The sequence below is a fragment of the Jaculus jaculus genome, chromosome 5 (genome assembly GCF_020740685.1).
Source record: "Jaculus jaculus isolate mJacJac1 chromosome 5, mJacJac1.mat.Y.cur, whole genome shotgun sequence".
NCBI classification, from domain to species: domain Eukaryota; kingdom Metazoa; phylum Chordata; class Mammalia; order Rodentia; family Dipodidae; genus Jaculus; species Jaculus jaculus.
In genome coordinates, this window is record NC_059106.1 from 52,583,752 (window position 1) to 52,608,883 (window position 25,132).

Below are 25,132 nucleotides of genomic sequence, written 5' to 3' on the forward strand. Positions count from 1 at the left end.
CCACCTCCTGAGTGCTGGGACTAAAGGCGTGCGTCACCACGTCTGGCTTTTTTTTTTTTTTTTTTTTCGAGGTACGGTCTTGCTCTAGCCCAAGCTAACTTGGAATTTACTATGTAGTTTCAGGATGGCCTTGAACTCACGGTGATCCTACTACCTCTGCCTCCCAAGTGCTGGGATTAAAGGCGTGCGCCACCATGCACAGCTCGAGAGCCTATCTTTTTTTTTTTTTTTTCATTTTAATATTTTTTATTTATTTTTAGATAGCAAGAAAGAATGGACGCACCAGGGCCTTCAGCCTCTGCAAACAAACTCCAGATGCATGTTCTGCTTTGTGCATCTAGCTTACGTGGGTCCTGGGGAATCGAACCTAGGTCTTTTGGCTTTGCATGCAAGCGCCTTAACTGCTAAGGCATTTTCGAGAGCCTATCTTAATAAATAAATGATAAATAAAAATTAAGTAGTTAAGAACTGTTTGGGAGTAGTCAGATGAAAACAAGCCAGAAAGCACTTTTGTATTTAAAGAAGCAGAAGGTAATGTTGGTTTAAGTAGCTGTGCCAAAGCCTATTGCAGGAAATTAAAAAGGAGTGAAGAATATTACTTTTTATGAATGGCATGTTCCGTTAGTTTTATGTGAATGCGTCATTAACGGCTTTGCTAATTTTACAGATTTATTTTTAAGTTTTATCAGATTTGTGAAATGGTCTGGTTTTCTTTCTCCACTCAGCTCCAAGGCTGTGCTGTTAATTTTCCTTGGATGCATTGAGTAATTTGTGTGTACCCATGTACATGAAAAAGGGACACTTAAAAAAATTTATTTTATTTATTTGAGAGAGTGAAAAAGAGGCAGAGAGAGAAAGAGAATGGGCATGCCAGGGCCTCTAGCCACTGCAAATGAACTCCAGATGCATGCACCACCTTGTGCATCTGGTTTATGTGGGACCTGGAAAATCGAACCTGGGTCCTTGGGCTTTGCAGGCATGCACCTTAACCGCTAAGCCATCTCTCCAGCCCTCTCCCCCAACACTTTTTTTTTGGGGGGGGGTTAGTGAATATAGAAGGCATAGGATCCTGTGACTGTAGGTGGCCTAATGTACATAACCCTTAGCTTGGGCCTACCACTGTGCTAGATGGGAGATTATGATTTTTCCTTCCCAGGGAAGATAAGCTTTTAGAGAACCAGTCATGAGACTCTTAGGCCTGCTTCTCCAAGGTTGCAGAATGCCAGAGTCCTGCAGACAGTGGTCATGGAGGCATTGCCATTATCCTCAGTGTCTATTCCAGTTTACCTGTGTGGCCAAGGTGCTTGTGACGTGTGACAGTGGCCAAGGTTGCAGTGTGCAGATTTACCAGAGGACACTGAGGACTATCTGCTCATTGTTGCCGGGGCTTATTCATAACCAGGTCCTGGAAATCCCTGAGAGATATAAGATCTGCTATATCCATCTGCTGTTCATTTGGCCAGGGTTCTAGTTTATTCTACAAAAGGGGAAGGAGAGGTCTGCTTGCCTGGGCTGTGATACGCTAGCTGTTCTGCAGACAGGTGTATCAACCACAGCAGTGTTACCATTTCAGCAAGGAAGAATGCAGCACAGTGCTTCCAGGCAGACCTGGTGGGGTGTCCAGCCACTTGACATCATGACGCCACAGAGATGATCTTTTGTGCAGCAGTAATGGCTAGAGGCCCTAGTGTACCATTCTCATTTTCTTGTTCCAAATAAATAAATATTTTCTTTTTTTTAAATGTGCGGGGTTGGGGTCGGGGGAGAGGGAGAGAATTGGCGCTCCAGGATCTCCAGCCACTGCAAATGAACTCCAGACACACGTGCCACCTTGTACATCTGGTTTACATGGGTCTTGGAGAAATGAACCTGGGTCCTTTAGCTTTGCAAGTATGTGCCTTAACTGCTAAGCCATCTCTCCAGCCCAGATTCTTTTTTTATTCCCTTGGTGGGGTCACACTCGAGCCCAGGCTGACCTGGAATTCATTCTGTAGTTTCAAGCGAGTGGTCTCAAACTCATGGCGATGATCCTGCTACCTCTGCCTTCTGAGTGCAGGGATTAAAGGCGTACACCACGAAACCTGCCTTTTTTTTTTTTTTTTAATTTTTCGAGGTAGGGTCTCGCTCTAGCCCAGGCTGACCTGGAATTCACTATGTAGTCTCAGGGTGACCTTGAATTTACAGCGATCCTCCTATCTCTGCCTCCCAAGTGCTGGGATTAAAGGCATGCGCCACCATGCCTGGAATTTTTTTTTTTTTTTTTTTTTCTTGAGGTAGGGTTTCATTCTAGCCCAGGCTGACCTGGAATTCACTGTGTAGTCTCAGGGTGCCATTATGCCTGGCTTCTTTTTCTTTTTTCTAATCTAGAGCTGTGCATTGTATAAATTCAACAAACTGATAAACAATGATGTAACAAATACAGGCATTATAAAGATTTTAGATTTTTTAAATATATTTTTATTTATTTGAGAGAGAAAGAGGCAAGTAGATAAATAGAGAGGCAGAGAGAGAGAGAGAGACAGAGACATAGAGAAGATGGACAAGCTGGGGCCTGTAGCCCACTGCAAATGAACTCCAGACAGATGTGTCACCTTGTACATCTGGCATATATGGGTACTGGGGAATTGAACCTTGGTCTTTAGGCTTTGCAGGCAAATGTCTTAACCCCAAAACCTCTTCAGCCCTATTTTAGATATTTTTTTAAAATTGTAAATGCAGACAGGCATGGTGGCGCATACCTTTAATCCTAGCACTTGGGAGGCAGAGGTAGGATTGCCGTGAGTTCGAGGCCACCCTGAGACTACAGAGTGAATCCAGGTCAGCCTGGGCTAGAGTGACACCCTACCTCGAAAAGCCAATAAATAAAATAAATAAATAAATAATAGTAAGTTCTGGGCTGGAGGGGTGGCTTAGTGGTTAAGGTGTTTCCCTGCAAAGCCAAAGGATATTGATTCGATTCCCCAGGACCCACGTAAGCCAGATGCACAAGGTAGCACATGCGTCTTGAGTCTGTTTGCAGTGGCAAGTTACACCATTTGTGGTGGCGCATGCCTTTAGTCCCAGCACTCAGGAGGAGGAGGTAGGAGGATCGCCATGAGTTCAAGGCCATCCTGAGACTACATAGTGAATTCCAGGTCAGCCTGAGCTAGACCCTATCTCAAAAAACCAATAAATAAATAAATAAATAAATGAATGAATGAAATAAAACTAAGTTTTAAAAAATAGTGAATGCTTGTGTAGAATAAAATGTGACTTTTCCAAAATACAGAATTGGATGTCAATAAAACAATAATAAAAAAAAGACACAGTGTTTAATAAGGCAAAATTCACAGAATGTTGTATAAGGTTAATATGAGATCACATTTTTTATGTCCTGAGGGAGGGGAAAGAAGTTCTTGACCTAAAATAGCTTAATCACTCTTTTTAGAACATTTGCCAGCATAATGTAATATGTAAATTTGATACAATAAACTAGATCTTTTCCAGAAAACAAATTTAGTTACTGAATCATATTTCAGAATTACATTTTTACCATTTTTAATTATATATCCATACAGATATTCCTTATTCCAAGACTGAAAATACAGAATATTAAATTGGATGATAAATAATTTGACCAAAATAAAAGTAACATGTATTCCCAGCTTCTTTTGTTGTTACTTTGAAGTCCCCAACATTATAAAGTTAAAATACTGGTTCTTTTAGAAGTTTTTCACATATTTTTGTTTTTCATATATACAACATGCACTCAGAATATAATACCTCAACCCAAATCTCAACATGATTTGTAAAGTGACTGTTGAGGTTATAGACTTGAATCTTGTGCATGGAGAGCGGTAAGGATCTATTTTCATCCTTCTACATATAGATGTCCAGTTTTCCAGTACCATTTGTTAAAAGAGGTTGTCTTTTCTCCAAGGAATATTTTTGACATTTTTGTCAAAACTCAGAAGTGATAACACTTAAATTTTTTTTGTTTGTTTGTTTCCTTATTTGTGGGCAGGGGGAAGAATATAGGCATACCAGGGCCTCCAGCCACTGCAAATGAACTTCAGACACATGTGCTCCCTTGTGCATCTGGCTTACATGGGACCTTCAATTGAGCCTTGGACTTGGGTCCTTAGGTTTCACAGGCAAGCCCTTAACCACTAAGCCATCTCTCCAGCCCCTGTGATAGCACTTTTGACTGTTGTGTATAATGTTGCAATTAAGTGTACTAGTTTTTTTGAGATAGTTCCATTGTATCCCAGGTTGACCTTGAACTTGCTATGGAGGTGTGGATGACCTTGAACTTCGGATCATCCTGCCCTGCTTCCCTACTATGTACCACTGAACTCTGTTGTATATGGTGCTGGGGATAGGACCCAGAACTTCATGCATGCTAGGCAAGTACTTCCCACTGAGCTCCATGCCTAGCCCCCAGGGATACACATTTCTAGGTGAACCTGCTTCCATTTCTACTGTATTAACCTAAGAGTAGAGTTTCCGGATTGTGTGGCAACTCTCTAGCATTGAAGAAATTCATTGACTTAGAAGCCACAGAGCAACATGGGAAAATTTCTGACTTCAGGGAAATCACTGAAGGTGAAAGTGAGTCAGAGAAGGACAGAATGAAAGTAGAGGTTCATATGTTACTTTGTAAGTCATGCTGGAGAAGGGGGCCAGACAAAGAAAAGATACTGGGGTGGTGGTGGGGAGCTGCTGGTTCCAGGCCACCTACATGACAAACTCCATGGCAAGGAAGGGGGGACCCTGGTATGTGCTGCAGCTCACTAAATTTGAATGATTTGAATGCACCTGAGGTGCCTGCTGGTTGTCTGCAGTCTAGCTCGCTCTGCTCCAAGGTGGAAGCTACGGGGTTGGCTGTCATTTGTCCATCTTTGAGAGAGTAGGACACTAACCCACTTATAGCAGACAGCTTCAGGTTTGCTGAGATGAACTTCCAGACCAGGCACAGTTATGGAGGAAGGGGTATATTGAAGCTTACAGATCCAGGGGAAGTTCCATAATGGCAGAAGAAGCTGGCCTGCCTTCAGGTCCAAGCAGAGAGAGAAACACAAGCCTAAAAGCCACACAGCACAGCACACTTCAGGAACTTCAGCTAGGCACACTTTGTATATCGTTAGATTGAAATCTGAAACCCACTACCACACCTTAAGATCCACCCGGTGACACTGCCTCCAGCCAGGTGGCTGCAGATGCAAACTACAAACTAATAAAACACAGAATATATTGGGGGTATGTATTCAAACTCTACATTCCAAGGTGGAAGCTATAGGGTTGTCAGTCTTGTGTCCATCTTTAACTAAGAGAGTAGGGCACTAACCCACTGACACTTGACTTTCTTCAGGATTAAGTAGTAGGGTTTGTGTATTCATCCAATAATTAAGTATACTTTGATTGTTTAAAACCAATTTAATGCTTAAAAATGTTCACAGCCAGGTGTGGTGGCGCACACCTTTAGTCCCAGCACTTGGGAAGCAGAGGTAAGAGGCTAGAGTGAGACTCTACCTTGAAAAACAAAAACAAAACACACACACAAAAAAAAATTGCTGAAAGAGGCCATTGAATAAAGTCATGGAAAAAAGAAAGAAGTGTTCTTAAAGTACCAGTTCTTCTTATACTGTGGGTTACCCTAAGGCTTTGGTGGGTCACCAAAGCCACCCTGAGATTACATAGTGAACTCCAGGTCAGTCTGGGCTAGAGATAAACCCTACCTTGAAAAAAAAAAAAGAAAAGTAACAAAAAAGTTTTGCTGATGGGGCTATGGTGGTGTACACCTTTAGTCACAGCATTTGGGAGGCAGAGGTAGGAGGATTACCGTTAGTTCTAGGCCAGCCTGGGACTACAGAATATGTTCCATCCAGGTAAGCCTGGGCTAGAGTGAGACTCTACCTTGAAAAACAAAATAAATTGCTGAAAGAGGCCATTGAATAAAGTCGTGGAAAAAAGAAAGAAGTGTTCTTAAAGTACTAGTTCATCTGATACTGTGGGTTACCCTAAGGCTTTGGTGGGTCACCAAAAATTGCCTTTTGGTGTGCTATGTTTGACATTTTTGGAATGATACCAGTTAGGCTCAGCCAAAATGCTTGAGCTTTTTTTTCTTTTTTTTTTTTTTTATTTTTGGTTGTTGATGATTTGTGCAAATTAATTGTTGAGTTGTGGCCATATTTTTGTTTGCCTAATGTGTTTCCAGACAATGTGAGCAAATGCACTTTCCATTTGCAGCGGCAGTATGAATAACAGCACATTGTGATTGCGCTGGAGAAGAATGCTCTGTTAGCATTCAGGAATAATATAATTAGCTCTATATGGAACTTGAAAACATGTGCGTTTTTGTTCTGCCTGTGGTTTCATGCTCTCCTGAAATGTGGCCTGAGATAGTTTATTAGTAAATATGCTGAATTGCTTTCTTTGGCAAGTGCACTTCAGAACTGAATCCAGGGAAAATTCAAATATTTACTTACAAAGATTGTTTGGTATGGTAATATTTTCATATTGCTGTTGACCCCCAAGTGAAATGTTAGGGCATTGCTAGACTGGATATTGTCTAAAGGCCGAGAGAGAGAGAGAGAGGGGGGGGGGGGGGGAGGGAGGGAGGGAGGGAGGGAAAAGAACGTGTACCTAAATTGGATACATATTAATGTGCTGCCATATTCGGTGCATTAATAGATTACTTGCTTTTACTTGTCTAGCAACTCACTAAGAAAGGTGAAAGTATCTTCTATTTTCTTTTCTTTTTTTCCAAGGTAGGGTCTCACTCTAGCCCAGGCTGACCTGGAATTCATTATGTAGTCTAAGGGTGGCCTCAAACTCACAGTGATCCTCCTACCTCTGCCTTCCAAGTGCTGGGATTAAAGGCGTGCGCCACCATGCCTGGCTTTCTTCTCTTTTCTTTCTCCACTTCTTCTTTGAGACTAGGTCTCACTCCGTAGCTAGATTGGAATTGTCCATGCTGGCCTCAGATGTGCAGCGATCCTTCTGCCTCTTATTTGCTGGGATAACAGGCATGTACTACCACATCTAGCTGGTATCTTCTTTACTTTTTCAGACAATATAAAGAACTCTTCATCATAAGAAAGCAAAATGGAGAGCTAGGAAGATAGCTTAATGGTTAAAGGCACTTGCTTTTAAAGCCCACTGGTTCTGGTTCAGTTCCACAGTACCCATGTAAGGCCAAATACACAGTGTGGCACATGTACCTGGAATTTATTTGTAGGCAAGAGGCCCTGGTACACCCATTCTTTCTTGCAATTTTTAAGTAAATAAAAATATTTTTATAAAGAAAGAAAAAAACTATAGTAGACTGTTTGAAAAGACTTGAGGTTATACTTATGGTAAATTCACACTTGGAAAGATGCTTCCATTAGTGGTCATTGTGGAAATGTGCAGTGTTCAAGAGTACATCTGTGCATCTGTGTAAGTCACTGAAGTGCTAAGTGACTGTACCGCCTACTAAGAGATAGAGCAGATGTGGTTGAACTCAAGGATGGGGGTTTCTACTTTCGTCACTTCTGGGCCACACGGAGAATTGTCTTATCTGTCACCACAGTTGAAGCAAAGGCAAGCTCTTGGGTACTCAGTAGACCAGTAAACTTTGTTCTTTTTGTTGTTATTTTTTTCTAGGTAGGGCCTTACTGTCTAGTCCAGGCTGTCTTGGAATTCATTATGTAGTCTCAGGGTGGCCTTCCTCACGGTGATCCTCTTACCTCTGCCTCCCAAGTGCTGTGTTTAAAGGTATGCACCACCATCCCTGGCTTTTATTTATTTATTTGAGAGAGACAGAAAGGAGGGAGAGAGAATGGGCATGCCAGGAACTCAAGCCACTGCAAATGAACTCCAGATGTATGTCCCATCATGCACATCTGGCTTATGTGGGATCTGGAGAATCGAACCTGGATCCTTAGGCTTTGCAGGCAATCGCCTTAACTACTAAGCCATCTCTCCAGCCCCTTTTCCCTCCCTCCCCCCAAGTAGAGTCTTGCTCTAAACAAAGCTGCCTTGGAATTCACTATGTAGTCTCAGAGTGGCCTCGAACTCATGGCAGTCCTCCTACTTCCTCAGCCTTCCAAGTGCTGGGATTAAAGGCGTGCTCCACCACACCCAGCTTGAATTTATTCTTGAGGTGCTCCGGGGGGTGGGGGACGACAACAAATCACAGTTCCTGATACCTGTGCTGTTCCTCCAGCGCTTCTCATTGCACTGCGCTGTTTTATCCTCACTCCTGGAACTCCTGCTTCCCCTTGCCCTCCTCTTCTCACTCTCTTCTTACCTCCTTTTTTGGAGGCAAAGTCACCCTGTATTAAGCTACAACTCCTAGGCTTAAACCATCCTCCTGCCTGTGCTTCCTGAGTGTTAGGACTATAGTATACTGCCCCCCAAATGAGAATCAGTTGTTACTTATTTTAGTGCTGGAATGAAACACCATCATGGGCATGTTAGGCAAGTAAGTGCTCTATCTCTGGGCAACTTAACTCCCCTAGTTCTCTTATAAATTTTCCTTCCATATTGAGTGCTGAGTCCAAGGCCCAACACATGCCCAGCAAGTGCCCTGACACTGAGCTATAACTCCAGCCTTTTGTCTTTTTCACGTGAAGAAGCTCACACTAGATGTTTAAATAACTAATAACTAGAGCACCATCATGCTTAACCTGTCTTTCCCCAAGTCCACACCCCCTGATAACCACTGTGTAAACAATTCCCACTTTTCAAAGACTGAGCACTATATTCTTGACTGGGGCATTCCAAGAGTAAATAAATTTCCCCCCAGTGCCTCCTACTGAACAAGTGTTGTTCAAGTCAGCCAGTGTAATAGATAGAGAGACATTACTGGGCTGTAATAATGCATGATGAAACCCTGATTTTTTCATTTATAAGAAGAGTCTAATTATGATTGAGATGTGGTGCTAGAGAGATGCTGGATGTATTAGGAAGGAAGGGAATTGCTTGAAAACATTTTTGATTAGTTTGTAGTATGAAGCCCATTTGGATTTGTTTTTTCTCCAGCTGGTATAGTGATGAATTTACCTTTTCTCATGGATTCTAAGTAATTTCAGGTTTTTGTTACCATTCCTGATAAGCCAAACATCTGTGGATTCTGTTGTTTATTTGAGGGATTAAGAGTAACATAGTTGTGAATGATCCATACACAGTGGTACCATCCAGAAAATCATTTTATTGTCCTACGTAACAATAAGCTAGCCCTTGTTGCTGCCTTGACCTCTTTATGAGGTCTTGCTCTTTGTGTAGGAAAGAGCCATGACTTGGCAATCAGACAGCCTAGGTTTGAGTTCTGCTGTTTAATTGTGTATACTTGGGTAAGTCATTTAAAAACTCTGAATTGTTTCTTCTGTAAGACAGGATTATAGTAAACCTCGTAAGGTGCTATATAGTGCCCAGTACTATAAAAGCTAGGAACTCTGAGGCACCCCTGTAAATGGAATGTGAGTCTTTATATTTAGGTAAATTGAATATTTTTGTGTGTTTTTCCCAGCCTCCCTTTAATAATGAATCCTGAAGCTTTTTTTTTTTTTCATTTCCCTAAATACTCTTTCCACATGGGGATTAGCTGCTTTTATTTCAGTACAACATACTCAAGGCCACCCTGAGAATACATAGTAACTTCCAGGTCAGCCTGGCCCAGAATGAGATCCTACCTCGAAAAACCTAATAGATTCATATATATAATCAGATGTCAATACCCTTGAAATAATAGCTACCCAGGAGGGGAAAAAGTAGGTTTTGACTTTTAGCTGTGGCTCACGTAGGATCTTACTGTGAGCCAATGAGCTGTCCTGAAACAGGATTAGTCATTATCCTTTTGACATCTTTTGAGTTCTGTCAAGATGACAGAATTTAATACCACTCTTTGGCAGGCAGCACTAGAGACTGCAGTTTTGTAATACTGTGACCCTTGAGTTGAGGGTGGCTGGTTTTCACTCTAGGGCTGAGCTGGCTGGGACTGGGCAAGGGAAGGAATTGACCTGAGGTCAGAGGGCTGGTAAGCAAGCCAGGGGTGGTTTGTCCTGGGGCCACCTTGCTGCAGTCAGTTCCCTTGCATGCCACTATCAAGAGAGCACATCTCGCCGGGCGTGGTGGCGCACGCCTTTAATCCCAGCACTCGGGAGGCAGAGGTAGGAGGATCGCCATGAGTTCAAGGCCACCCTGAGACTACAGAGTTAATTCCAGGTCAGCCTGGACCAGAGTGAGACCCTACCTCGAAAAACCAAAAAAAAAAAAAAGAGAGAGCACATCTCTTAACAGTCAGGAATGAAGGTATTGGGCACACAGCTGTTCAGACCTTGAAGACTTGAAAGTCCTGCAGCTTATGTTTGTAGCCATCAGGTGAATGTGGCATTTGAGGGGATTTTTCTCATGCATGTTGATATGAACTCTACAGAATAGAAAGTGTTTTATCCCTGTTAACTGTACTGGTAATAGGCTGTGAGAGCCTTGTTTAAAAGATCATATGTGGGCCTTTACGTGGGTATTGGGAAATTGAACCCAGATGCTTAGGCTTTTCCGGCAAGCACCTTAACTCCTTAATTGCTGAGTCATCTCTTCAGCTCTCCCTGTGATTTTTAAATTTTTATTTTCTTAGAGACAGGTCTTTCTATAGCCCAGGTAGACCTCAAACTCACTCTCTAGCTGAGGCTGACATTGAACTTCTGATCCTCTTACCACTACCTCCTGAGTACTGAGATCACAGATGACTGCCACCAGATTGTGTGGTGTTTGGGATCCATCCTAGAGCCTGTGCATTTGTGGCAAACACTCCCCCCTACCAGTTTTATGTAGAATTGTTTCCAAGTAAATTTCTGTGTGTCTTTTTGCTGTTTCTCTGGGAACAGTGTCCTCCCTAATTGAATGAAAGTCCATTGGCAGTTGTAGCTTTTGCAGTTTATTGTGCAGGAACATGTGTTCTAACATGTTATGATTAGAGACTGACATAAATATCTTTCTGCAGTCAGATTATATAGCCTGATTTCTAATTCCTGGCGGCTATGTTTGCAAGTGAAGTAAAGCTTTATGCTCAATCTGCAGTCATCTAAATGAGAAAGAAAGTTGCATTGAGCAACTAGAAATTGTCCCTGATTTTAACAGTTATTAACATAGTATTTCTGCCAGATGTGGTGGTATATACCTTTAATCACAGCACACAGCAGTCTGACATGGTAGGATTGCTGAGAGTTCAAGGCTAGCCTGGGCTAGAGTGAAGACCCTACATTGAAAAAACAAAAATGTCCCTAATATTTCTACCCATTTTACCCATCATTGTCTTAATGTGTGCCCCTGCCATTCTTTTATGTTTTAAGTGCTTGCCTGTGAAGCCTAAGGACCCCAGTTCAAGGCTTAATTCCCCAGGACCCACGTTAGCCAGATGCACAAGGGCACGCACATGTCTGGAGTTGTTTGCAGTGGCTGGAAGCCCTGGCGCACCCATTCTCTCTCACGCTTCCTCTTTCTCTTTGTCTGTCACTCTCAAATAAATAAATAAAAATAAAAATTAAAAAACACCCACTTGACCATAAGACAAGGCAATGTTGTGCATGCAGTTAGTGAGAGCAGAGTTTTCTATTCTTTTTGTTAGTAAAACAGTACCAGATGAACTGTTGAGGAATTACTCCTCCCTTAAAAAATGTATGTTTATCTACTCTCCAGTTTTATAACATCTTTTTGGGGACTAAGCATGCATTAAATTGCATGGTTAGATTGATTTGGAATAATTTCATTTTGAAAGAATTTGTGCCAATTCTTTTTCCTGTCCAAACGAAATGGTTGTGGAAAACATGGGCTCTGGGCCTAATGTCAATTCCATAAGGTTCCTCTGTTGTGGTTTTTTTTCCTTGCCTCTCCTTCCCTGACAACTGGATTTTACCATGAGAAAGATGTGTGTGTGCCTGTCACCAGGCATTTCTTCACTTGTGGGTTGTCATTGTAGACAGCCTGGGCTTTCAGAACAGGCTTGAGCTGGGGAGGTGCATTGCATAAGCTGTGTTCATAGTTAATGTCTGCTTCCAGGGAGGTGGAAATGCTTTGTGCCTTTCCCTGCGGCTTTTCCTCCAGAGGGCTCGTCATGCCACAGCAAGAAGGGGTGGCCAGAGGCAGAGAAGCCTCTTCTCTTTTCCATGTTGGTTTGTTTTTATTGTAAGACAAACCTTTCATGTTTTATTGTTAGAAAGTTTAAGCCTGGCCTAGAGGTGCCAGTGTTTTTAATGGAAACAGCTGCAGAGTTGGTGTCGCCTGGTCAGGTGGGCCTTTCTTTGAAACAACACATTGCCTTTTAAGAGAGAGAACTAAGCATGTGAGAGCTTGACTGTAAAACTCATCAGCATTCCTCCATTGTTTATCTCGTGAGTGACTGAGATAGCTGACTTTAAGTAGAACATTGCAATTAAAAATCATTTTGTGAGGGCTAGAGAGATGGCTCAAGGGTAAAGGCTCTTGCTTGCAAAGCCTAGCCCTAGTTCTCTTTCCCTGTACCCACGTAAAGCCTGATGTATCTTCACAAATTAATTTTTTTTTCATTTTATCTTCTTCATTTGTTTGAAAGAGAGAGAGATGCAGATAGAGAATGGGTGCACCAGGGCCTCTAGCCACTGCAAATGAACTCCAGACACATGCGCCACCTGGTGCATCTAGCTTTAATCTTTTTTTTTGGTTTTGATTTAAGCCCAACTGACTGGCCTTTTTTTTTTTTTTTTTTAATGAGAGAATGAGAATTGGAGTGCCAGGGCTTCCAGTCACTATACTCAAACTCCAGACACATGCACTACCTTGTGTGCATGTATGACCTTTCATGTTTGTGTCACCTTGTGCGTCTGGCTTATGTGGGACCTGGAGAGTCAAACATGGGTCATTAGGCTTTGCAGGCAAGCATCTCTCTAGCCCCATTAAAAAAAATATTTTTACTTATTTATTTGACAGAGAAAGGGGGGAGAGAGAGAGAGGGAGAAAGAAAGAAAGAAAGAATGGGAGTGCTAGGGCCCTCTAGCCACTGCAAATGAACTCCAGACACGTGTGTCCCCTTGTACATCTGGCTAACGTGGGTCCTGGGAAGTCAAACCTGGGTCCTTTGGTTTTGTAGGCAAATGCCTTAACCTCTAAGCCATTCCTCCAGTCCCCCAATTTTTTAAAAAAATATTTTATTTATTTATTTATGAGAGAGAAAGAGACAGAGAATGGACACACCAGGGCCTCTAGCCTGTGTATACGAACTCCAGGCACATCTGCCCCTTGTGTATCTGGCTTATGTGAGTCTTGGGGAATCAAACCCTGGTCCTTAGGCTTCACAGGCAAATGCTATAACTGCTAAGCCATTTCCCCAGCTCCCAGCCCCAATTTTTTTAAAAAACAATTTTACGCTCAGAGCGTGGTGATGGCGCACACCTGAGACTACAGAATGAATTCCAGATCAGCTTCAGCTAGAGCAAGACTGTACCTTGAAAAACAAAAATAAATCATTTTGTAGCTGAGCATGGTGGCACACACCTTTAGTCCTAGCACTAGGGAAGCAGAGGTAGGAGGATCTCCATGAGTTCCAGGCTAGCCTGGGATTACAGAGTGAGTTTCAGGTTAGCCTGAGCTACAGTAAGACCTCACCTTGGAAGAAAAGCAAACAATTAAAAGAACTCATTTTAGGGGTAGGAGAGATGGCTTAGCAGTTAAGCACTTGCTTGTGAAGCCTAAGGACCCCAGTTCAAGGCTCGATTCCCCAGTACCCACATAAACCAGATGCTCAAGGTGGCACATGCATCTGGAGTTTGTTTGCAGTGGCTGGAGGCCCTGGTGCACTCATTCTTTCTCTCTCTGCTTCTATCTCTCTTGGCCTGTCCATTGCTCTGAAATAAATAAAAATAAACCATTTTTTAGCAAAAATTAAAAAAAAATCATTTTATGAGGTCTATTTTCTTGAAGAGTGTAGTCTTGTTAGTCTGTTTCTATTTATTTATTTTCCCAAGGTAGGGTCTCACTCTAGCCCAGGCCAACTGGGAACTCGGTAGTGCTAGGCTGGTGTCAAACTCACAGTGATCCTCCTACCTCAGTCTCCCAAGTGCTGGGATTAAAAGGTACACCACCATACCAGGCTTTATAGTCTGTCTCAAAACTACAGAAACAAGGGGCTAGAGAGATGGATCAGTGGTTAACACTTGCCTGCAAAGCCTTATGATGGGGTTTGATTCCTCACTACCCATGTAAAACCATATGCACAAGATGGCACATGCATCTGGATTTTGTTTGCAGCTACTGGAGGCCCTGGAGCACCAGTTCTTTCTGTCTCTCTTCTGTCACTCTCTGCTTGAAAATAAATAAAATAAAAACTACAGAAACCAGAAAAACAAAGCTCACTCTTCCAAATTGAGGATATAGCAGTTCCGTTTAAGACCACAGAGCAGGTTCCTTGGTTACTCATATATATACTTAAAAGCCTTTAGTGCAGAAAATACAGGCTGGCTGGTCATATATCTGAATTCTGGAGATGAAAGATTGTCTCCTATGGATTGATGTTGATGCTTTTCTCTTCTTTGAGTTAAGGATACTGGTAGTTATGGACTTAGTATCACTTTTGGTCTCCTGCTAGGAAAAGTTGAGCATCAGAGAGCTTTCTCCTCAGGGAAAATAGAAGAGACAGGCATGGAGTCAGGAACAAGAAAAAATGCTGAAATATTTTCCTATTGGGCTTTTGATTTCTTTGCCAAAAACTTGCCTCCAGATGGAGAAGAGCAAGGACTCTGATTTAAGTATTATGTTTGTACTGGCCTGCCTCCCCATCCCATTGCCTGGTTTGGAATTTGTACACCAGTCCAAATCCTTTACCTCATTTTCTAGTACCAATTTACTGTCTTACTCATCTTCCAGCTGCAAGGGGTGAGGCAAGTTGCCTTGAAATTGAGCCCTCTGCCATTTTATAAACCAAGCAGTAGCAGGTTCTTGGGCACAGATTCTGTGGCAGTCAGTGGCTTCCATCTCTTGAATTCATGAATCCTACCAGGTAGACATGTGGTAGTTTTGGTCTGAGAAGGAAACTAAACAGCTCTTTTGATCTTGCACAGGCTTTACTACTTCCCTGGTTGTCTAGCATTCTGCTACACTAGGAGTGCACTGGTGGGGTTGAGAATGGAGTATCGAATGTGTGGATGTAGTGGGTCCAGTGGTACTGACAAAACTGACCACTCTTGTGCTTCATATTGGCCAAGTTGTTTCTGTTTCTGGAAAACAGTGTATACCATTTGTGGCTTTTAATTTTCTGAGGTAGGGTCTTGCTCTAGCCCAGGGTGGCCTTGAATTTATAGAACTTCTAGCTCTGCTGGGATTAAAGGCGTGTGCCACCACAGCAGGCAATTTTTTTTTTTTTAAAGGTCAGGTCTCATGTAGATCAGGCTGGCTTTGAACTTATTGTGTAGCTGAGAATGGTTGTGAACTCAATCCTTCTGCCTGTATCTACTGAGTGTTGGGATTACAGGAGTATACTAACATTCTTGGCTAAACTGTTTGATTTAAAAGAATTTTTTTCAGTGCTCATGTGTAACACTCCAATATCCCATGGCACACACCTTTAATCCCAGTATTTGAGAGGCGAGGGTAGGAAGGTTGCAGTGATTTATGCCTGAGATTATGTAGTGAATGACAGAGCCTGGGCTAAGAGACCCTACCTCAAGAAACAAACAGAAATTTGACACTTTCCCTTTTCTTTATGCTAGTCAACCTTGATTGTGTTGTATAAACTGACTACTTTCCCACCTTTTTTTTTTTTTAAATTCACCATGTACTTCTCAGAGTGGCTCCCACCATTTTATTAAATGGAAATTGGTATGATGTAAGTGATTTCCAGATACTGCATTTTAAAGTTGGGTACCAAAATAGTTTATTATAACACAGGTTCTGTTGGCTAGGGCAATAATTTTTAATTAAAATTCAAGCTGACATGGTATAGGTCATACATGTTTATGTATATTAAATATACGCACATACTTAAACAGTCATGTGCTAAATAAGGATATGTTCTGGAAAATACATCATTAAGCAATTTCATTATTGTATCAACACAAATTTTTTTTTCAAGGTAGGGTTTCATTCTAGCCCAGGCTGACCTGAAATTCACTATGTAAGTCTCAAGGCAGCCTCAGACTCACTGTGATTCTTCGACCTCTGCCTCCCAAGTGCTGTTATTAAAGGTGTGCAACACCACACCCAGCTCTAATATCAAATTTTTTAAATATTTTATTTTTATTTATTTATTTGAGAGAGAGAGAAAGAGAGAAAATGGATGTGCCAGGGCTTCCAGCCACTGCAAACAAACTTCATATGCATGCACCACCTTGTGCATCTGGCTTATGTGGGTACTGGGGAATCGAACTGAGGTCCTTTGGCTTTGCAGGCAAGCGCCTTAACCACTAAGCCATCTCTCAAATTAAAAAAAATTAAGTTAGCCTTAGTTTATTTCAACAGACAAGTTTATTCAATAACTGCAAGGGGCAGTTACTGGGCAGTAGCATGCACATTGTTAGCTATATATTTAAGTGTGTGTGTGTGTGTGTGTGTGTGTGTGTGTGTGTGTGTGTGTGTTTGTTGTAGGGTCTCACTCTAGCCCAGGCTGACCTGGAATTCACTGTGTAGTCTCAGGATGGCCTTGAATTTACAGCGATCCTCCTATCCCTGTCTCCCAAATGCTGGGATTAAAGGTGTATGCCACCATGCTCGGCATATTTAAGTATCTTCTTTGAAAAAAATTTGTGTGTGTGTGTGTGTGTGTGTGTGTGTGTGTGTGTGTGTTTGCAGGGCGGGGAGGGAGAGAATGGGCACGCCAGGGCCTCTAGCCACTACAAACTTAAACTTAAGACACGTGTGCCTCCTTGTGCATCTGGCTTTGTGTGGGGACAGAGGAATCAAACCTGGGTCCTTTGGCTTTGCAGGCAAGTGCCTTAACCACTAAGCCATCTCTCCAGCCCAATATTTTCTTCATATCCAGATTCTGTAATCTTTTGGGGAGGGTGGTTTCAAGGTAGGGTCTCACTCTAGCCCAGGCTGACCTGGAATTCACTCTGTAGTCCCAGGCTGGCCTCAAACTCACTCCTACTTCTGCTGAGATTATAGGCATGTGTCACCACACCTGGTCCTCATCATTAAAAATAGCAAAATGCTTAGTAAGGTACTTGCCTGCAAAACCAAAAGACTCAGGTTCTATTCCCCAGGACCCATGTAAACCTAATGTACATGGTGGTACCTGAGTCTGGAGTTTGCAGCAGCTGAAGGTCTAGGTGTACCCATTTTTTTTTCTCTTTATCTGCCTCTTCCCCTCTCTCTCCAATAAATGTGGTTTTTTTTTGTTTGTTTGTTTGTTTTGTTTTTTTGCCCAGGCTGATTGGAATTCACTATGTAGTCTCAGAGTGGCCTCAAACTCATGGCGATCCTCCTACCTCTGCCTCCTGAGTGCTGGGATTAAAGGCGTGCATCACCACACCCGGCTCAAATAAAATTTTTTAAAAATTTCATATATTTATTTGCAAGGGGGGGGAGAGAGAGAGTGTGTGTATGTGTGTGTGTATCAGAACCTCTAGCTGCTGCAAATTAACTGAGTAATTGAACCCAGGGCCAGCAGGCTTTGCAAACAAGTGCCTTAACTATTGAGCCACTCCCCCCCCCCCCCCCCCCCCCCGCCCAAGCCCCTATTCCTTCCCTCATCTGTAATGAAGTATTGACAGGCTCAGTCTTGTGTAGGAAACCACAGCTACTGTGACCAGCCAGAGTTACATAGCATAGCCAACTTATTGGATCTATTAGATAGCCCATTTCTCATCCTCCTGCTCTTGGATTCTTTCTGCCTCCTTGACTGTGAAATCCCCTGATCCTTGAGGATGTGGTTTAGGGCTGAGTATACACTGTTCACTTAATCTGGGTGACTTGTCAGTTAAACGTCTATGTTTTTGCCTCTGCTGTGAGTAGTACTAGTCTGCAGTAGAGTGACACAACTAGGCCAGGGGTGCCCTTCTTCTACCCTCAGGCAGCCCTGGGCTTGCAGTGATCCTACCTCAGCCTCACAGGTACTGGGATTAAAGACATGAGCCACTACGTCTGCTTGTGAATTTATTTTTAAATATCTTATTTTCACTTATTTATCACAGAGGGGAGGGAATGGACATGCCAGGGCCCCCTGCCAGTATAAACAAACTCTGGACACATACGCCACCTTGAGTGGTTTGAGTGGGTTCTGGGGAGTTAAACCTGGGCTCTTAGGCTTCACAGGCAAGCACCTTAACTGCTAAGCCATTTCTCCAGACCTGGTTATGAATTTAAAAAAAAAAACAACTTCTGTGCATATATCTGTGTGTGGTATGTGTACATGTGCTTATACGTGTTCATATTGGTTACATATATTGTGGGTGGATATATGTGTATATGGAGGCCAAAGGTTGTAGTTGGGTGTCCCCTCATTGCTGTCTACCTTATTTTTGAGTTAGGGTCTCTCACTGGACCTGAAACTCATTGATAGGCTAGACTAGTCTCAGGGATCCTCCTGTCTCCACCTCTTCAGTGCTGGGATCTCAGTGCTGGGACTGTAAAGTCAGGTCCTCATGCTCTGTGGCAAGCACTTTAGCAATTGAGCCAGCCCCTTGAACTTGTTTTGTTAAAAACTAACATAGCCAGTCATGGTGGAGCACGCCTTTAATCTCACCACTCAGGAGGAGAAGTAGGAGGATCATCATGAGTTTGACCCCAGCCTGGATGGAACTATAGAATGAATCCCAGGTCAGCCTGGGTTAGAGTTAGATCCTACCTCAAAACAACAAAACAAAACAAAACAAAAACAAACCAACTAATCAACAAAAAACACTAACACACACATTAGGCCTAAATAGTGCCAGCATCATCCTTCACACACTCCCCCCAACTCCAGGTAAGGTCTCACTCTAGCCCAGGCTGACCTGGAATTCACTCTGTAGTCCTAGGCTGGCCTTGAACTCACGGTGATCTTCCTACCTCTGCTTTCCAAGTGCTGGGATTAAGGTGTGTGCCACCACGACTGGCTAACATCATCATCCTTATCACCATCTTCCAGGTCCATATCACAGTCTTCACTGGAAGGTCTTCAGGTGTAATGGAGGACCTACTTGAGGCTGCCCTTGAGATGTCTCTCTTTTCAGAAATACATTCATGTTAGTTGGCTTGGTTTGTTTCTTTGTTTCATTGCAGATTTGCTTGTAAGCAGAGAATGAATGCATCATGAACCTTCTCTCTTAATGAAAACCTTCGGTGTTGACTGAGTCCTGTTTTCAGACTTGGTGGTGCTTGTTGAGTCTACACAAGCTGTTGCTAAGGCCTCTCCTGGAGACTTTCTCAGGGGCGCCTTTCTCCTGTCTCTTCAGCTCTTACTTCTGTCTGCTCCATTGTAAGCCTGCATACTTTGCCAATTCCCCCTTAACTTACATGTTTTCAAATTTGTGCTGCTAAAGTCCATTCATTTGTTGTCATTGTTTGAGACAAAGTCTTCCTATGTAACCCTGGCTGGTTAGGCAGTATGGAGCCAAGGCTGGTCTCAAACACTCAGTGATCCTCCTGTCTCAGTTTTATGAGTTTTATGAGTGCTAGGATTGCAGTGCCACCACAGCCAGCCTTGTACTGCTAAAATTCTGAGATTTTTTTTTCTCACTGTGCTGGCAGTAACTCATAAAAAGGCTGGTCAGAGGTTCGGTTGGACCATGGAGCAGGCATGGTATACAAGCATGATGACACACATCATCCCAGCAGAATGAAGTAGGAAGATAGAAATTGAGGCCAGCCTGGACCATACAGCAAAGCCCTGCCTCAAAAATATAGCAGCTTCCGAGTACATAGAATTGAAAATTTTGGTCAGCCCAGTTTGAGAAGTCAGAAACAATCAGTGAGGGCTCTTGTTTGGAAAACTACATTTCTGTGCAAGTATAGGTCAAATGGCACCATAAACAAGTATTTTCAATGTACTTGATATATACAGCTAGCATCCATATTTACAGTTCTGCCATTATTGCTATTAAAGTTGAGGTTCAGTTTATTCAACAAATGCATTTTGATATGATGGAGAATGGAGTTTCAAAGGGGAATGTGGGGGGAAGGAGGGTATTACCATGGGCTATTTTTTTTATATAAATGATTGCTTTTATTTTTTGATTCTTTTTTAAAAATAAATTTATTAATTTATTTATTTGCAAAGAGAGACAGACAGAGAGAATGGGCGCACCAGGGCCTGCAGCCACTGCAAACCACATCCAGATGCATGTGCCTACCATGGGCTATTTTTTTGTAATCGTGGAAGTTAATAAAAGTTTGGGAAAAAGAAGAAAACAAATAGTGCAGGTTATGTGTGTTTTAAGCAAAAATTGTGAAGTTGGCATCTGAATGACCAGTGTTTGACAAATTCTGATAAAAATGAGGATTGATTTTATAGAAACCAGAATCTTTTTTCGAAGCTGAGACTCCTGTGACATTTGACATTCCTATGACAAATGAGGGGTTAATGGCTGGGAAGGTAGCTTGGTGGTAGAGCCCTTGCCTGACACGCATGAGAGTTGGAGATAAATCGCCACATGGTGTTTTGTGCAGGGGGTGGGGGTGGCGGTGTTTGGACACTGCTGTGTGGGATAGTACAGCCTTTGGGAATTGTTTTCCACTGCTCCTTTTCATTTCCCTCAAAAACTGTAATAATCATGCAGAGAGCCAAAGTGATAAAGGGAACTGGGTGTGGTGGCATACACCTAAAATCACAGGACTCTGGAGACAGAGGCAGGAGAAGGAGCACCATAAGTTTGAGGCCAGTCTGGACTACATAGTAAGAACCTATCCCAGAAAACAAAAGCAAGTAAAAACAGTGATAAGGGGAACATCCTGATAATACTATCTATGAACATTTTGGCTGTGGCTCCCTTGTGAGGTGAAGTAGCAGGCTGCTCACCAGCATTGCAGAAAAGATCTGGATCTATAACAATCTCTTGGTTTTGTCTCTACCCCCACCCTCGCACTGTGTGGTATGTCTAGACAAAATGATGGGAAATGAAGTTTTTTTTTGTTGTTGTTGTTTGGGTTTTTTTGGGTTTTTTTTGTTTTGAGGTAGGGTCTCAATGTGGCCCAGGGTGACCTGGCATTCACTATAGTCTCAGGGTGGCCTTGAGCTCATGGTGATCCTCCTACTTCTGCCTCCCCATTGCTTGGATTAAAGGTGTGTATGCCACCACACCTGACTGGGAATGAAGTCTTGAGGCTCCTTTTGTGAGCAGAGACCAAAAGCATCTATGCTTCTGACAGTATGGTGAGAAATGAGAAAATCAACTCTGGGTCAAATTACAAAAGCAACCTGTTGACAAAAGCAACCTGCTGTATGACATTCACATTTAAGAGTTGTTAATGTTAACTTCTTGCCAGTTTGCCTTTACACAATTTAAAGCTGTTTTCCATTTTTGCAGGTACTGGTTTTGGACTAGGAATTGTTTTCTCACTTACCTTCTTTAAAAGTAAGTGTGATTTTCACTACTTCTCAATGTGTAGTGTTCAGTGTATACAGATGCTTAACCAGGAACACCTTGTTGGGGCTGCCAGCCCATCCATTTATGGTGTTAGGCCACTGTAAAATGTGCTAGACAAAGAATGTGGACTCAGGTCAGTGGGTTAGACATCTCCAGCATTCCCTGTGGACATTGAGTCAGGGCGCCTGGAGACTTAAACATGATATCATTTCAGAAGCCTGCCCTTTATGCCAGTGAGTCACTGGTCAGATTTATATGCTCAAAGCTTTCTCATTAATTACTGACTGTTTTGTTTTGTTTCTTGTTTTTTTGAGGTAGGGTCTCACTAGCTGAGGGTGGCCTTGAACTCATGGCGACCCTCCTACCTTTGCCTTCAAAGTGCTAGAAGTTTTTTCTAAAGGAACTTTAAAATAGAGTCTTGGCTGGTAATAAAAATGAGTGGGCCAGAAATACACATGCTTCTTGCCCCTAAATTCTAAGCAGAAGGCAAGCAATGTCTCTCTTGTTCTGGGAAAGAACCTCTGAAGTTTGGATATTGAATAGAAGAAGCCAAATGGGTCACCTTGACCTCTTTCAGGAAAAACTGACAACGATCTAACTAGAGATCTATGGGTGGGTTTAAGTAAAGGTCATGATTTCTTACCAACAAAGTTTGTAAATGTTGGTGAAATTTAAAAAGGTACTTAAGAGTTCAAGCACTTGTTTAAAAAACATTTTTTATTCATTTATTTGAGAGTGACAGACACAGAGAGAAAGACAGACAGAGAGAGAGAGAGAGAGAGAGAATGGGCGCGCCAGGGCTTCCAGCCACTGCAAACGAACTCCAGACGCGTGCGCCCCCTTGTGCATCTGGCTAATGTGGGTCCTGGGGAATTGAGCCTCGAACCAGGGTCCTTAGGCTTCACAGGCAAGCGCTTAACCGCTAAGCCATCTCTCCAGCCCAAGAGTTCAAGCACTTTTAAGGAAAAGGGTATTGCTTCAGATTAGATTAGATGAACAGATGATTGGCTGATGGCAAAAACTACCCTGTTTTCATCAAGCCCAACAGCAGAGATTTGATCAGCATTTCGAGGGAACTGGTGGAACATTGTCCTCACTGTTACACTGTCAGTGTGATGCTTGCCGAGTACTTAGGGAATGCTAAGCAAGTGCAAGGGGTGAGCTCCTCCTAATGGTTCCTTATTGGGATGGTTTTTTTCTTTCTGCTTTTAGGAAGAATGTGGCCAATAGCCTTTGGTACTGGCATGGGATTGGGGATGGCCTACTCCAACTGTCAGAATGACTTCCAGGCTCCATATCTTCTCCATGGAAAATATGTCAAAGTACGTACACAATTGGTTTTTCTCCTACTTGCAGAATTCTCTAGATCATGGGACCTGCTGGCATTTCCCACTGCCCCTGGAGCTGGGGTCATTGCTGTGACAGGCAGTCGCTGGCTGGGTCTGGCTGCAGGCCCAGTGCTCATTTTTAGTTGTTTCATTTGCGAGAGTAATGGGAGGGCAATAATTTGTCCTTATTATAAGGTTTTTATTGTGGCTGTTGTTTTTGGAAAAGGGGTACTAGGATCGTATTTAGGGCCTCATATATACTAGGCACATGCTCTACTACTAAATCAGCCCCACAGCCACTGTTTTGTTTTGTTTTCTCAAGGGTTTCCCTCTAGCCCAAGCTGACCTGGAATTCACAGTGTAGTCTCAGGATGGCCTTGAAAACTTTCTTTTTAAAATTTTATTTATTTATTTGAGAGAGAGAGAATGGGCATGCTAGGCCCTCCAGCCACTGCAGACAAACTCCAGACATATGTGTCACCTTATGTATCTGGCTTATGTGGGTACTTGGGAATTGAACCTGGGTCCTCAGCCTTCATAGGCAAGCACCTTAACCACAAGCCATCCCTCTAGCCCCCACAGCCACTATTTTAAGCATAGAGGTGCTATTTAATGAGACACATTGTTGGTCATAGCAGTTGAGATCGGCCTAGAAAGGTCAGTTGACTCGACCATTGTTCTACCATAATAACAAGTAGAGCAGAAAATGTGGCACAAATGCGTGTCCTAATTTGGTTGAGCTATAGCCACAGGGACAGCACATCTCAGTGAGCAGGATCCCACCACAGCAGCTCAGCTTCTGGTTAGAACCTGCTGCTACTGCCGGCTACCACCTGGCCCAGGTGTACTGGGTAGAGTGGGGGTAGGGAGAATTGATGTTCATGGACTACCTCTATGCTAAAGTAAGGGTGGGCTCAGAAGAAGGATAGTGCAGTAAGAGGCTGGCCATGGGTCTTGGAACTGGTGACAGGCTGTTCCATTGTCCCAGACTTTTTACTTCCTGGCAGCAGAGCCAAGTCTGGGGGCGGACAGAGGAGCAGGGGCAGAGCTTCAGGTCTTTCCATTGTTCTAAGCTGCCCTGTCTTAATGGCTCAGAGGTGATTATATGCATGTTACATGTTTAATAGCTGGGAGGTACTGTGGAAAATATTGTTACTATTTTTTTATAGCCTTGTGTGTGCTGCTCCAAAGTGGCCTCATGACTTGAGTTTATGCCTGGATGTTCTCATCCTCCTCTCAAAGGAGAAGCCACATCCCACCTTGGGCTTATGCAGCCTGGTCATATTATAGTAACTGCTGCTTGTGTGCCTGCTGTGCCCTGCCCTGTAGATCACCCGAGTCTTCTCTCCAGACCTCCCAGTGGGCATAGGGGAAACAGTCTTAGGCGACGAAACTTGCTAGAGACCATCAGCGGCAGCTACTGGCCCCTGCAGTCACCTGTATCCGGGATTGGCTGTCCAACTCTGCCACTCCTTCCCATCTTCTCCCTCCCCCTCAGGTGGGACCTCTTGTATGCCCCAGGTGGGATGTACACTGTTGCCTTGTGAGACAGGTCGGAGCAGACAGTGTGCTAAGGTCTGACTGAGGCAGCAGCCAGGCCTGCCCATTCTCACTGAATGTCGTCATTTTGCAGGAGCAGTGACTTCTGCTGAGGACATCCCTGCGGGAGGAAAGAGCAGCCATGTTGATTCCTCAGGAACACTGCAGTGCCCTGAAGGGAGCCGATACTCTGTGACAGTGCTTTCAGCAGAGCTTTAAACTCAGCACACTGCTGATGTGTTTGAAAACGTGTCTGTTTCTTTTGTATTTTCTCTCTGGAAATTGTAAGCAGGTGGTCTGCAAAGAAATAAAAAGTGGGAAGCCCCAGTGCACAGCCTTTCTTCCTTTGCCTTGGGTCAAGAGCACTCTGCTTTAGTAGTCTGGTCACAGCCTCTGAGTCTTCCTGAAACCACACCATTCCCAATGCTGCTTCCCCTCAGAGGTGGCAGGTTAGCCACTGCCACTGTGTGGTCTGATGGCATTGACTAACTCGTGTCTCGAGGAGGTTTCCTAGATGCTCTTCAGGCTCGCGGCTGTTCTCTCCAGTGGACCTGGCAGCATACATTGCAGCCGTGCCTGCAGCCCTGAGGTCACACAGCTGCTGTGTTAGCAGGATGGCATAGATGGCTCTCTGCCAAGGATGCCAACCCAAAATCCATGTGGAGCTTGCTGTAGTTCCAGTTCTTGGTGTTGCTTCCTGGTGGTCGGGAAAGCTGGTCCCCTACCTATCTCCCACACCTGAATAGAAGGCAACATTTCAGTTAGGTTTTC

The 25,132-nt window shown here is 43.3% G+C and overlaps 1 protein-coding gene across 1 annotated transcript in view; it reads left to right on the top strand.

Moving 5' to 3' along the window:
* Micos10 (mitochondrial contact site and cristae organizing system subunit 10) overlaps positions 1-24,688 on the top strand; it is a 33,944-nt gene extending 9,256 nt beyond the window's left edge. Inside the window, exons 2-4 of the mRNA XM_045151320.1 lie at positions 21,435-21,482; positions 22,707-22,816; positions 24,456-24,688. Of these exons, the coding sequence (XP_045007255.1) occupies positions 21,435-21,482; positions 22,707-22,816; positions 24,456-24,464 (167 nt within the window). The 3' untranslated portion in view covers positions 24,465-24,688. The remainder of the gene's footprint in view (positions 1-21,434; positions 21,483-22,706; positions 22,817-24,455) is intronic.
* Positions 24,689-25,132: the final 444 nt, after the last annotated feature.